We start from the raw sequence: 15,446 nt of genomic DNA on the forward strand, positions 1-15,446 counted from the left end.
TTTATCTTTTCAACTACAGTGATTTGTCTGCTTGTCTTTGTCATTCATGAAAGAAAACTAAATATGTTTAGGTTTTGGACTGTTGGTCAAACAACACAAGCAGTGTGAGGTGCCACTTTGAGATGTTTTTGCACTTTTCATATACTATATGAAATATTAATCCATTTTAATTGTTAGCGGGAGTCCACGTCCGCTTAGTGTTAAACTCTATTAGCAGTAACACAAGTTGTGAGTTTAATACCTTGTACTTTAATTTCAGCCAAAAACATTAAAGAACTGAGTATTAGTGTATTAATATAACATAATGTAATAACACATCAGAAAGGAATCTAATGATTTATTTGAACATACGGACGTGTTATTATGAATGTTATTATGACTGATAATTGAGATGTTCACTGTAGCCTTGTAAAACATTTTCAGTCTGTTTTATCTCTGGTGCTACTGATGAATCCGGAAAGTTTGGATCACATTCAGATACTTGTGACATGACTCCCACCCCTGTTTTATACTGTAATATGGAACTGAACAATACCAGAGGTGGTGTATTGTATTTCAGGTAACATAAATAAGTAAATATGTTTTGTATGAACACCTTAACTTTAAGTGAGTAGTGGTATGCAAGTCCACTCTAACCCTTATGTCTCTGATTCAGCATTGTGCTTGTCCTTTAAGTGACATCTTCATAATAGAAATGAATTGTGAACCACTGTTCAAGTCCAAACATGATTAACCAAAATGCTAATGTGTACAAAGCCTTTGATCACTGTGTTACTGTTTTATAAGCCATCTACTGTCAGCTTCAGGCAGGACAGACTGTTTTTGCCACTAATTAGTTTATCAGACAGGCTGGGCTGGTCGCACACACACACACACACACACACACGCACGCACACGCGCACACACGCACAAGAAGACAAACAGCAGAGGAACTTTGTCACATTAGCATTCATAAACTATTCTTATTTTGTCTATTTGTTGCAATACATTTAATTAATGTGTGTAGATGATTAGATAATTCGTGGAACAACAGAAAAATAATCTTTGACTGTTCTAATATTTGATTAATTGTTTTTTCATGCAAAAATTCTGCTTCTTATTTGGGAATTTGCTTTTCTTCATATTGAACCTTCGGCCTCTTGGTTGAACAAGACAAGCAATCTAATGACATGTCTGAGCTTCATGTGGTGAGGCTTTTTCACCATTTTCTGACATTACATATTCCAGTAATTGATTAATAAAGGCACTAACTGACAGATCAATCAATAATGAAAATAGCTAAAACACCCACGTGTAACATGCTTTGTAGAGTAAAGACATTTTGTGCTGAAACCTTAAAAATCATAGGTTGGTTATTTTATTGTTGAACAGATTTAGTTGTTTCACATCTGGTGTGGTGGCCTGGAAAGTTTTGGTTTGGTTTACATGTGTTAGTATTTGACAAAAATTAACCTAAAGTTGACTTTGTTTTTCTTTCTTTTTTTTTTGACACCAAAATTATACTTCAGTTTTATATTGTTGTTAGAACTGCAAGGTTAAACTGGATTATATGAATCAGGGGCTGAGTCACTTTAATTACATGTAATAAATGTTTATTTTTTCCTGGTGCCATTACGACACAAGAAATACTAGCACCTTACGAGCATGCTGACACAGCACAAAGACAAAGGCAGTATACATTACTTTAAGTAATTTATATTTTCCACTCTGTTGGTGGGCATACAGGTTTGCGGCTGTATTAAGTTAGCAACAATATACTGGCTGAAATTACCTGACACGGATTGATGATGTGGTGAAGCATTTAAAGCCATATTTTGCTGTGAAATTATTTCTTTGGAGGTGTTAACATATGCAGAGTTATTCTTGTCTAATGGAAATACAGCATTTAATGTTCACATGCATAGATTGGTGCAGTAGTCCAAATGCTGTTCTGAGTGTGTGGAGAACAATAGCTGTGAATGTACTGATTGATGTTTCGAATGTTTCCATGTTAACCTGCCTGTGTCGAGGTTGAATCACATTTTTTACTGTTTTGTCCTAGAGAAAGGGTTGGGACATCATTATGTAGACTGTGGTTTAATGGACAGGAACAATGCTCAGTTTAGAACTTGTGAGGTGACGGTGCTAGACTCTCTTGGAGGAACGAAGGGTGTGGCTGACTACTCATTTCCTGATTGCTTGATTTTGGAGTGACGTGTCAAGTGTTCAGACAATTAAACTGGACTATTTTACGTCAATAAGGTAATAATAAAAAGATATTATCTGCAGCAACTTTAGTTGCACATCCTAGAGTTTCTCTTGGAGACACAGCAACACATCTGCACTAAAGACTGTGTTTGTTAGCACATGTACATTTTTAATTTAGGACACTCATGTCATATCACACACTAATACAAACATCTGCTATTTGGCATCAGCTAATGTGTTGAAAAAGACAGTCTAAATTTAGGTGCATGCACAAATAATTTGTTCATGTTCTTCCCTCCCCTGTCCTTTCCTTAGTGATGGCCTCTGCTGAGCAACCGTGCTCCAGCTTCCACCAGCAGCACTGCGCATAAGGCAACACACCCACCTTTGCCCTCCTGCCCAGAAGTGAGAGAGACGCCACCATGTACAGTGTGGAGGACCTTCTCATTTCGCATGGATATAAATTGCCCAAGAGCGGCCCTCCGTCTGCCACGCCTTATGACAAGCGCCCTGCTGACTGTCAGCGTGAACTTGTGGACAACAGGGCTGGTCGGGGCACACTGAACGGGTATGAGGCAGACCGGGGGGCATCTATCACAGGTATTTATGGCAGCAGGCAGGCACTGGTGAAGGGTTACCCCGTCACAGATGAGAGCGGGGAAAGGAACCAAAGGAGAAAAGAAGCCGGCATTGGTATCCTAGGTGACGCTCAGCCCTTGGGTGATTCTCTCGCCACAGATAGTGGGTGAGTGTTTTTTTTCCCTCTCTTTTGTGATCCCCCACACCCTTTACCTTCCCCTTTTTTCCCCTCCCTTCCTTCTCACAGGGGCCCTTCGGTATTGCATGCAAAACTGAGTCTGCACTGCGCAGGGCTTTTTTTTTTCCTCCCCTTCCCTTTCCCCTCCTTCCAGAGCTGCAGAACAGTGGCTGCAGCAGCACCACTGACATATCTTATGCTAGGATATGAGGAATTATGAAAGGTGCCTTTGCACTCGTTTGAGTTGTTTGCATGCCTGCACAGAGGTGGCTTGTGTCTCTGCAGAGCCCACCCATACACTGGTATCGTCTCCACAGCCTCCACCAGGTAGGCAGATGTAAACAGCAGCACTTGACAGTGAGCAAACTGAGAAAGATCGAACATGCCTCAAGACAGGCGCGTAAGCACTCCACTGTAAACACTGGCACACTGAATCACGCCCAGCACGTGCTCTGTGATGTAAGCATGTTGCTGGGCAAGTGTGCTCAGCGCGGCTCCCCTCAGCCATACAGTAGCATATGCTGCTGAGGATGATCCATTGACTTTGTACAGTGACTAACACAGTGATTTAGTGCAGTGCAGATATAAGATGGAGCTCATAAAAGGAGTAATTGCAGTTCATTTATTTTTAAGTTGCCTTATTATTTATTAGACTGGTTATTTCACAAACTTATATTGTGATATTTTTTATGGTTAGATTTTTATTCGTTGTTTATGGAACTGCTAACTGCAAATCATGATCTTATGTGGCTGCGTCATAAATTACATGAATGAATGAATGAATGAATGAACTGCTCTCTGAAAATACAATTATTGATTTATTTTATTTGAAAGATATGATGGTTACATTTGAATTTCAACAAGGATCTCAAACCCACACTGCCTTGTTCCATTATGACTGAATGTTATCAGGGTGGCTTAAAACATGCTTGAATGTGACTGATGGCCTGGGGATATTCATGGATTTCACAGTGTTTTTTCTGCTTCATTCAGCAGTGCTGCTCCACCACAGCAAGAAAAGTCCCACAATTGCTTGAGAAAATCAGAAAATTAAAATTCCAGTATAATTTAACAAAATGACCCTCTTTAACACAAAAATAGAACGCTATCATTTTTACGCTTAATCTCTTCCAATTAAGCATGATATTTCTAAGGTAATTGTTCTGGCAGTGCAATATGCAATGCAGTCATATCCTGCACCTAAGATGTAAATATGGATCCATAACTAAAATTATCTCCAGGCAGTACTGCTTTAGCACACTACATTGGAGCCACAGATTTAAACCTGCCAACAGTCACTCGCCACACAATTGACATTTTATGTTAATTTCCTCCAGCATTTTTAAATATACATGAATGCTTATGATGTTACGTTTGCCCTAGCAAAAATCAAAAAAGGTAGTCTTCTTCCATATTCTTCTGAACTATGCTTTATTACAACACAGCAGATCAAGCTGCTTTTAATTTTTTAAACATAGTTTATAATGTTTTTCTTAAAAGGTTACAGTTGATCTTGCTAATTGAGTTATGTGATCAATTTAAGAGGAGGAAATATGGACCTTTGCTTTTGTGTCAGATCATGTAATGGAATGTTTTACTTAGACTTTCTTTAAGAGGCATGGTTGCTGTCCAGATGACCAGCTTCAAAGATAAGGTCAGCAAAATTTAATATGCAGATCATATTGCAGTAGCATCACAATTTCATGGTGTCTTTAAGGGACTCAGGAGCCGCTGACTCAAGCACTTCTGTCCCATATGTACTGCTCTCCTTGATTAAGTTGCATTGGAAAGCCAATACAGCCAAAGCTAAAACACATGCAAGAGACTGGCATGGACATGTTACTTCTGATATTTGACAATTATCAAATTTCAAAAGGGTGGTATTACTTATATTTGATAAAAACTGCTATAATACTCCTTTTCATTAATTTTGTTTTGCTTTTGGACAGTGTCTTCATTGCAGTTTAAAGTGTCGTATTAACACTACATTAACAAACTACTCTGTCTTTATAGGTTCTACGATGTTCCTAGTTTGACTTATTCAGAGCCACTGAGCCATGATGAAAGAGATATTTCCTACTGGCGAAGACGAGGCCAGGATTTCAGCATCCTCCTGGACTATGCTGATGGCAGGGAGCTGAGGGCTTCTGCTGGTGCATGGAGGCCACAGGCCCTGATCACAGCAGAGGAACACAGGGCAGAGAGGGCAGCGCAGCAATTATGGGAGGAAATTTCATGGCTAAGGGACCCAGATGCAGCCCCTGGTCAGCTAAGGGTGACTGGGGAAAGGAAGTGCCAAAGTCTTGGTACAGAAGAGTGGAGACCTGCTGTGGGCCTCGGAAGGCAGCTGTCAGATGGGGATGGGGAAAGGTGGGCTCGGGACCATTATCGCCTGAGAACACCTGAGGGCTTTTTTCATCCTAGAACTAAAGCAAAGTCTCAGTCACTCCCCAGAGTTTTGTCACCTGATGGAATTGACAGCAGAGAGCTCATTCCATCAAGACCTAGCCTACCTGATAGACAACAGAGGATAAACAGCACTGTCTTCTCTGGGCCCTATAGTAGGTATATCTATAGTGGTGCTGTTGGCAGGGACCGGTGGGGTAGGAATGCCGGGCCAAGCAGCCATGTTGCACTTTTACCAAAGCCCAGGTTTAGCAGGCCTTTAAAGCCTCCGTCATATGAGATTCACCAGCAGACTAGGGGTAGCGCAGAAATGCTTGCTATAGACCAGGGTGCCAAACAAAAAGACAGGCCTATCTATTATCCTAGGGGTGGGGAGCTAAGACAAGACTATTTCGCACAACACTCTGCCATCTCTGGAATGGAGCCCCCTGGCTACATCCCACCCCCATCTTATAAAAGAGCTCTACCCCCAAGAGCAGTTTCAATCAACCGCAATGAAATGGCAAACCTAAGATGGAGGGCAGAAGCTCTGCAGCTGCACAGCTCAGATCCTGGAAGGTGGCTTTCCAGACAGGCAAGTGGTTCATGGATAGAACATTATGGAGATCGTGTTGCGTCCTATCGAAAACAGGTCCATTCTGGACATGAAGAACAACCAGGTCATGTCCGTCAATTACCCAGTGAAGACTCAAGAGTGAAGCAAATCTCAGGAGGGCCTGGCGGAAATTCTCTCACTGACTCAGACAAGATCCGTAACATCAACAAAGAGATTCCATCCGCTAAGATTTTAGGACAATCTACACATGATAGTGCCTTTCCTCCCCAACAGGGGGCAGCTCTCAATACTGACAGTCGCAAAACATCTCTCAATGACAACGACAGCAGTAACCGATGGTGCAACAGGGGAATAAACAAAAAAAGTGACAGTGTAGCCTCTGAACAAAATCGTAGTCAGTTTTTTCCTTCATCTATTTTGGGTAAACCGCCACCTCCTCCATGCAAGCCGGCTGACCATAGTGTTTCAGAAACTGTAACTGAAGTAAAAAAGGTGGAACAACCAGAACCACCAGAAAAAGACAAATCCAAAAATCTAAAAAAGAGACTTAGTGAGACAATTTTTTGTTTGGTGTCTGTCCCTGTTACTCCACAGCTCACTGGGACAATCCGTGATCAGAATAACAACAATGAGAAGTCACCAGACCCTGCGGGCAGTCCAAGTGACAACAAAACTGGCCATTTAACAAACCAAAGTCTCCAAAGCACATCTTCAGCTGAAGCTGAGCTGCAAGCACTTACTGGTAGCATAGCAAGCAGCAAAACAAGCAGCAGAGCAAGCAGTAAAATGTTTAAAAAGGTACCCTGTAGACCCCCTAAGATAAACCATTACAAGGAGCTGAAACTGTCTGGATCCTGGCCTGCAAACCAGTATCGAGACCAGGAGACACAAACTAGCCCGGAGGCGCGAAAACCTGCCCCTGAAAACAAGGAAGCACAACAAGACCCTGTCCCTGCCAGCAGTGAAGTCCCTCCTGACAGCAGTGGTGTTGTGGGCACTGCTTTCAGTTTTCCTATAAAGGGAGTGAAGAGCCTGAAACTATCAAGCAACAGCGCATTCTCCCTGACCGCCACCTTCTCCAACCAGCTGAACAAGAGCACAGCTCAGCAGCCAGCAGTACCACCCTCAGGAAATGTGGAGGAGACCAAACCAGCAGCAAACAGTGGACAGGAGGCATTTGAACAGTTCCTAATCAAACCGGCCAGCCAGCGAACATGGGATGCTGTCAAAGAGCTGGAAACCATCAAAAAAGAAGTCCAGGATCAACAACAACAGCAGAGCAGCAAACAACCCAGCGTTGACAAGTGCATAGAGGACCTTAATGAGGCCTACAAAGACATCTTGGAGCTGGGCACTGCCAGCAATAAAGTCCCAAATGGCTCTGTTCAAATCCCTGAGCGTATCAAAATTCGACTGGCATCCGAACCTCTCAACAAGCCCAGCAGCCTTAGGCGTAGTGCAGTAAGTTGGTCTGTTGACCCAGAATACAGGGATGTCAAGAGCGCCTTCTCCAGGCCTGCAACAAAATCGGTAACCTTCAGCAAGCAGCTTAGAGAGGAGCTCCCTGTTCCACCTCGAGAGACAGGCTTTAGAGAATACAGGGTTGTTGCGCATCTTTCGCGCAGACGGAGCAATGATGGCAGGACAGTTAAACTAGACCTGCCAGATGAGCCGATTGAGACACCACTTTGTGACTTCAGTCCAACAACACACACCACAGCAGCTGAGATGCCGTGGGCAGACAGACAGCCTATGCAGGATGCCTCCACACTTACCAGTCCTCCTGATTATGAGGACATATGCCAGGCTTTGCGTCAATCTAGAGACCATACAGACGTCAATAAATCGTCCACCGTCAATTCCAAACCTAATGACGCAGAGCCACTTCAAGATATCAATGTTGAATCTGAAGAGGAGTGCCCTATTTGTAAAAGAGAGCTTGAGAATCAGATGAGACAGGGTCCATTGCCTCCACTTCATGAGGAGAACAGCTCGGACAGCTCAGTGAATCAAAATGGCAGTCCAGAACAATGCGCTGCATTAGAAAGCCCAGCAGAAGGTATAAAAACAGAGGAACCAAATGACTCAAGTTTGAATCAGTCAGGGTCTGACCTGTGTGCTCATACAAGTGAGCAGCATTCATTGACACAGGAAAATGTGGAAAAGGGTGAAAAAGCAGACAATGCTCAGGCAGAAACCTTGGAAAATTTCACTGAAGTTAATCCTGCTGAGAGCATACCAATCAGTGGGTTTACAGAGGAGAGTGCATCCACAATATCAGCAAGTGATGTTCCTGTAGACCCCCAAGTCACAGAGGAACAGAGTGTTAGTGAAGCAGGAACTAAGGAAGTAGAATCAGAACAGAAAGAAGTCATTGCAGGAAAAACACCTGAAGGCAGTGCAGACAAAGACACAGCTGAGGTAACAAATGAGTGTGAGAGACAGGACAACACAATGCCTGATGAGAAGCAGGATCAAGAGAAAAAGCCATTTGCTGTCCCAGAGCATAGACTTGTTCTACGGACTCATCTGGGGCGAGACCACCCAAGTTTACCAGAGTTTCCGCCAGATAGACTGCCACTTTCAGTGCCCCCAAACCTAGATCGCAGGCTGTCTCTTAGCTTGGAAGGGGAGAAGAGGGGCAGGGGCCCCTCTCACAGATTTGAAGCGTTGCAGAACAAGCTGGCTGTTTCTCCAGGTCGGGTGGCAGTTGAGCGCCTAGCTCGGATGAGGGAAGTGGACATTATGTATCGGATGAGGCGCCTCAGCATCAGAAGTACTGACTCTGGGGAGGCAGAGGGGGAGGGCAGAGACGAACAGGCGGAGGAGCCCCACCCATCTCCTCATAGAGACACAGGGAATGATCAGGAGGGTACCCATTCTCAGCAGGTCTCTGAGGAGACAGTGTTGCAAGATGAGCAGTCATCTCTCTCAGGTAAGACAAGAACATTAGCAGAAATGAAACTGAGTCTTCTTGTGAAAAAATGCATTAGTCAAGCTTAGAGGACTGTGTGTACAGCTTTCCAAATTTAAACACATTTCAAAATTATCTAGGGTAACATTGCAATAAAAAATGTAATTCCCTTGTGGTTCTGATCTACACAGATTCAAGACTGCCAAATCCAAAAGGAAATATGAAATCCAATTACTGAAAATATTTGTTCAGTGGATCATACAATTTTAATGTTGCTGTCCACAGATTTGTATGCATACTTCAGGATGACTGTAGACCAGTGAATCCAATAATTCCCCAATAAAATGTGTGGGTAAAATAATGACTTGTGTTTACAGTTCCTGATAAGAAATCAAGTATATGGCTACATAGACAACAAACTTATGATTTGTATATACATTGGCTAACATTAATTCACGTGTTACTTATCACTGACATGTACTATACGTCACTGGAATTTGCAGCTTTGGACTAGATTAATAAAATAACAAAAGGCTAGATCTAGATTAAAAAAAAAAACAACACTTTTTAAAAAAATAATAATTTTCTTCTTTATGTCTCAGAACCCCATGATCCCAACTAAATGGAGACAGTGTAGAAAGACTACATCCATCATCTCCATCTGAGGTTTTTAGCTCCAACACTGTGACCTGGCTGCCTACTAGAATGCCTTCATCTCATCTTGACACTGAAATGGCCTTCTTGTCCGACAAGAGCATTGTGTACACCCTCACCTTCGGCGCTGCGTTGACTACTAAGAGTGCTGTTCCACTGCCAAAGGGGGGTGCCCCTGTAACTTGAGGGGGCAACTTCCACCCTGAATCCCTCCCCAGCCTTCCCAAACTGACTTCCAACTACCCATTTTTCCTCCATTCCCAAGCCCATCTTCTTATAGGGTTTCTACTAGTTAGTCTTCTTGTAGCGGCTTGTCCTTTCTAGTCTATCCTCCCTATGCTTTTCTCATTGGCAGACATTATGCAATTCTGTCGTGCATACTAGAACTTCTGAAATATTATTAGTGAATACAGTCAAGACATTTTTGCATACTGAACGAATCTGTTTCTTTACGGGCGAGCTGTTAAGGATATGAATGTAAGCGTTTATGTTTAACCTAACGTAGACATAGAAGGGTTTTTTCACAGACCTGTTCTGTTGCATTTAAACTACACCAAAATAAACTGCATATTTGATTGTCGTGGTGAGGCGACAGCTGTTTTAGAACTGGACATCACTGTCTCTGGCTCAAGAACTGTTTTGATTTTCAGATGAGATAAATCAGCCTTTCTTTTTTTAAAATTTAATGACATTGTGCCGTCTCATTGCTTTTGTACATGCTGCAACCATAACCCATAGAGCTCTTCAATGAAGAGTGACTCTATACTACATGACATGATAGATCAGCAACCTATTACACAACACATTGGTTCTACACTTGAGAGGGAGAGTTGCCTTCTTTAACAAGATGTGTGTTTCCTGGTCAGATCAGGTGAAGTCTATCTTTAGTCCCCTGGTCAATCTGATGTATAGCTCCCATTTCCAGGTAATTTCAGGAAGCAATAAAGGCATGGATTGAGTTGGAGTGGTAGTCAGCAACTTTGATAAACATAAAAGATGGATATAGGGACATAGAACATAAAAAAGATATGTAGAGCAATATTGTTGTACAAACAGCTCAGTGGTGTAGTGGAGCTACCTGTAGGAACCATTGTCAGGAGTTATAATGTGAACGTGTCACTCAAATCATATTACAGGGATATGGAATCGTGTCAGGGTATATGGGCGCTTAACAGGGGGTGGGTGCTTTACTTCATGATATATATCTATGTTCATACATCTGTATCGGAAAGAGATGACATTTCACTGAATATTTATTTTTGTTATCATCAAATTGTTAATCAGTTTGCATAATGTAAAAAATAAAGTATATTTTAAATATTTTAAGAGATATTTTGTATTTAACCATGGAATTTTATTTCTCCACGCTTATATCAAGCTGAAAGTATCATATGTCTGTATAGTATCATATTGAGAATATACACAATTTTCTAGTGCTTTAAAATGTAACAGAGGGAACTAGGAAGGGATGACCCGGTGGTGTGCCTTGATCACACGATGCGGTTTCAGTGAGTGATAGGGTTCATCATTGTGAGTGTTGACGTGATGGAAACCTTTTGATTGTGCCATGATTTCCTATTTGATAGTGCTTTTTCATACGCTAAGAGAGTCAATGTTGGACGCTCCTTGTGATATTTAATACATAAATTCATCTCAGCTGTTTTTTCTGTGTTGGTGGTCAGATATGACCTGTGTCTTACTTTTGTCTTTTATGTCTTCCAATTCAAATCATGTATTGTTCAGTTGTTGGCTCCTCAAACATGTTTATAAATAAAAGTGGGATTTATTTTTTCCTTTCCTTCCTTCTACCCTTCTTTCCTTTCCCCCTCCTCCGACCTTCCTCCTTTTGTTCTTTGATTCTGTTGTGTGTTCATTTTGTGTAAATTGTTCTGCTGTCACTAACACTTGTTGCACTAATGAATATGATGTAGTATGCTATTTTTGGTTAAAAACCATGTATTTGCAAAACATCCATAATTTTTTAAATATACAGGGTTTTTAATAAATTTGAAATCATCTTTCAAAATCTAAATAATGGTAAAAAAAATTCTTGTAAACGCTTTACAGTTACATGGTTTTTCCTCAGCAGCAGCATAGCATTGGTGTAACATATCAACAACAGCTCTGTAGGAATCCATTGCTGCTTAATCATTTATTATCAATTAATTGTTATGTAGCATTTTACAGTTGTAGCATTTTATGAACTCCAACCTTTGTCTTTTGTATTTTCAACATTTCTTGTAAATTTGGATTAATCATGTCGCCTTATTATGTGTACATTACATTATACTCCAGGCAATGCCAAATATCAATGTACTAAGCACTGTTTCATATCTTAGGTTTTTGCAAATGACTTACTGTTCAGAAATCCCTCTGGCTGGAGAGGTACAGTAGCATTGTGGATAGTTTCTGCTCTTCATGCTGTTTATCTGTAGGAACATTGAATCAAAACTGTGAATTTCAATTAATATAAAAAGCATAATTATAAAAAGTACAGGATGTGATTCAGTGTTTTAAGAGAAGCCCATAGTCAGCATCACAGGGAGGACAAGCTGGCACACTCATATTTACTTACATATCTCATTTTCAATTCATTTTGAAGACTGAAAGGCCTTGCCTTGGTCTTGTGTGTAAACTGCCCCCAAACAACATTGAAATAGCTATTTCAGTACATATGCCCCCCAATAATTGGCATGTCGGGTACACTTGAACATAGTGTCATTTGACTTTTTGTACTGCAGGTTATGTGCAACATGAAGTAATTATGCACACTTGTAATATTTTCTATTTTCATATGAGATTTAAGTGCTTTTTGTACTCACTGACATCTTTTTTTCTTCCTTGCATGAAATGCAAGCGAGAGGAGGAAAAAAAATGTTTTTCATAAAATATATTTGCATTTGGTAATCCAATAGTAAAACCAGTGGGCAAAACATTATGTTTCATAATTTAATTTACAAAACTATGCCAAGTATTTAAAAGCTATTTTTAGAGTAAATCAAAAGAGAACTCATTCATTTGTTTCTTTTTCCTTTAACACATGCCTTTATCTTTGTATCTATAAATATGAGCATAATCCATAGTCATATGATTGTGCTACTGTTGTATGAAACTGCAGTCTGATTCATAAATAAACTCTTTGCATGAAACTTGTGTTTGTGATCAATTTCCTAAAAGGGAACGCTACATGAACTATTTGCTGTCAGAATCTTTGTTGTTGAATGTTTGAGGAATACACAACTTCCACAATGTTTATTATTGTATAGGAAAGATAGAGGAAGCAAATCAAAGACTAGTCAACATCAGCAAGAGTGCAGCCATTAGTCAAATATTTCACTTTCAGGGGATGGCTTCTATTCTTAAAGTAATATTAAGCAACAGAAAAAAGAGCATATATGTGCACAAGTATGTGTGTGTAATTGTGTACTGTCAATTTCAGGCCAATTACCCTGCCAGGCTGTCACACTGAGCTCCACTTGCTGGATCAAAGCGTTGGCAAAGACAATACTTTAGTTGAACTCTGTAAAAAACCTCCCAGCATGCTCTCTGAGGCTTGGAGGGCATCCATCCTCAGACGCTGCCCAAATTCCTCTGTGTACCATCTTTTTTCTAAAAGGAAAGCGAGACATCTGATTATGTGATATTTTAATAATCCCTATATAAGTGAGGTCCCTTTTTACCTTCCTCCCAATACTTTGCTCTTAAACAGGTTTGTATTTGCTTGAGATAGAAATGCTGAAAAACAGAGCTAGTGAACATTTGAAATATTTGAAAAGCAATGAAATTAGGTCTACATACAGGATTGCTTTAGTATTCATCAAAATGAAAATGAAGGCTCTTATTAGCAATACAACACATTAATACTTAGGAATATGATTAATTAAATAACATGACCTGGATGCAGAAATGTGCTGGATGAATTAACTATTCCAAGATTAATTCATTTTAAGTGAAATAAAGTAAAGTTTTATAAATAATATGTACAAATATTTATAATCCACTCCTGCACTATAGTGTCGTTCACAGAGCTATTAGGCCTCTCTAAAGCCAAAAAAACACAACAAAAAATATATATAAATTCTACATTTAACTAAAAATGCACATAATAAAAATATTTAATGTTGTTTAATGCCTTAGAGGACAGTGAATTCAGTGCTTTTTAAAAGTATTTCAAGACCTACAGGTACTGTATTCTACCAAAAATAAAAGGGCACTTTAATTAATTAAATATATGACATGAAGACAAATGCAAACAATGTGTATGACTGTATGTCTAATTTTGCCACATAATGTGTAATTTAACATTTAACCAGCACCTGTGTCCTCATTATAATAATTCATGTTGACCACTTTACTGCAGTAACACAACATAGGATAACATAAGAAAATAAATGAACATGGTTGTTAGTGTTTGTATTAAATTATCTCTTGTGTTTTGGATTAGTATCATCATGGGGGGGGCAGGTTTTTCTGCAGAGTTTGTAGTTTGCATGTCTCTCTATCAGGTGATTCCTGGGCTGGTCCTGAATCAGTTTCTATCTTTCTCTCTTTATTCTCATCCTTTTTATTTATTTGTTTTTACTTTAAACCTTTAAGCTTTTTACATTTCCTTCCTCCGTGTTTCATCTCCACTGTTGTCTCTCTCTCTCTCTCTCAAACTTTTAGTGTTAACTACAAAAGCTGCGGAGTTACTTTCGAAACAACCAACAAACTACAAAGTACCAACAAGGCTTAGCGGTTAAACAATGTTATAAAAATATAACTTAAGTCTTCATAACTACTTGCTGACCTTCTCGTCCTTTATTTGACGGGTATTTTATGTAGTTATCGTATATTTTTGCGTCCAACTCGCGTCCTGCGGCGCCTCCAGTGTTTTACAGTCTGTTAGCTTTAGCATGAAGGGTGCGTTTGTTTCTCAAGTATCGCGTAACACGAGTGGGCGGTGTGTTGATAGTCGCTCTGTGTTAACAGGATACGGGGGTGCTGACAAGGGGATGCGATGTCACAAAAATGATCGATCCTAGAATTTGTGTAAGAAAATAGTCGGGTTATATTTGCGGTTCCGGTGCATCGGCAGGTGTAAAGTCTGCAGAGAGGTTAGTTTTTTGTGCTACGTGAGTAACTAAACGCTCCTGTTTGTGTTATAGTCTCAGACCTGAATCTGGGGCGTCTGCCTCAGTCCAGAGGGTCTGACGGCCGATCTTGACTTTGACAAAACGTCCAAATTTTTAAGACCATCTCCGTATGTGGGATTTATTTCAGGGGAATATTGCACTTTTATTTAGCAGGAATCACGTTTTATGGGTCTAAGTGCTGCGTTAACAGACAGGAGTCCGCTTTTGCCATCACCGCTGAGCCTGGCAGTAAGGGTTATTACGTGTCATTAACATCACCACCCTAATTTTTTCCATATTCCTTACAATTAACCACAAATTTCAACTTTTAAATGCTCTTAAAACTTTCTCATTGACTCTGCGGACCCCCTGTGAGGTGCGTGAATGCAGCAGTCTGCGCATGCGTGTGGCGCAGCACGCAACGAAACAACTGGAAAAGTGTTAGCATAGTTTAGCTTAGCTATCGTTAGCATAAGTCAATTAATTATTATTAATTCTGATTAATGATTATTACCAATAACGCCTACCTGAACACTGCACCACACAGGGGGTTAATTCCATGAGAATTTCTTTAACCACAGTTTTCCACTTGTGAAGGTGTCTAAAGTTATTAAAGTTATTAAAGTTAATAATACAATAATATAGAATACATATAATAATAATATAATATAATAGCAGTCACATGTGGATGTGTACATGTTTACCTTTTAAGAACTTCTGCTAAGAAACATTGTGAATGCAGGACTTTTATTTTTACTGTGTGGTATTAGTACTTTTGTTTACAGTTAATAAGAGTACTTCCCCCACCACTGGCAAATACTGCACTTACTACATCACCTACACTAACGTGTCTCATGT

General features: G+C 40.2%; 2 protein-coding genes and 1 long non-coding RNA gene across 3 annotated transcripts in view; 2 read left to right on the forward strand and 1 right to left on the reverse strand.

Moving 5' to 3' along the window:
• LOC113134632 (uncharacterized) overlaps positions 1-14,368 on the reverse strand; it is a 25,401-nt gene extending 11,033 nt beyond the window's left edge. Inside the window, exons 1-3 of the long non-coding RNA XR_003296080.2 lie at positions 14,264-14,368; positions 12,923-13,083; positions 11,833-11,903 (exon numbers count right to left, since the gene is read on the reverse strand). This is a non-coding gene — a long non-coding RNA (uncharacterized LOC113134632). The remainder of the gene's footprint in view (positions 1-11,832; positions 11,904-12,922; positions 13,084-14,263) is intronic.
• On the forward strand, positions 5,541-9,442 carry jcadb (junctional cadherin 5 associated b). The gene is made up of 2 exons (XM_026313185.2): positions 5,541-8,841; positions 9,423-9,442. The coding sequence occupies exons 1-2, from the start codon at positions 5,661-5,663 to the stop codon at positions 9,440-9,442; spliced, it is 3,201 nt and encodes a 1,066-aa protein (XP_026168970.1). The 5' UTR covers positions 5,541-5,660.
• Positions 14,369-14,437: 69 nt separating the features above from the next.
• Positions 14,438-15,446, forward strand: part of svilb (supervillin b) — a 45,480-nt gene continuing 44,471 nt past the window's right edge. The window contains exon 1 of the mRNA XM_026313145.1: positions 14,438-14,570. The gene's annotated coding sequence lies outside the window, so the exon portion shown is untranslated. The remainder of the gene's footprint in view (positions 14,571-15,446) is intronic.

The sequence above is a fragment of the Mastacembelus armatus genome, chromosome 17, assembly GCF_900324485.2.
Source record: "Mastacembelus armatus chromosome 17, fMasArm1.2, whole genome shotgun sequence".
Classification (NCBI taxonomy): domain Eukaryota; kingdom Metazoa; phylum Chordata; class Actinopteri; order Synbranchiformes; family Mastacembelidae; genus Mastacembelus; species Mastacembelus armatus.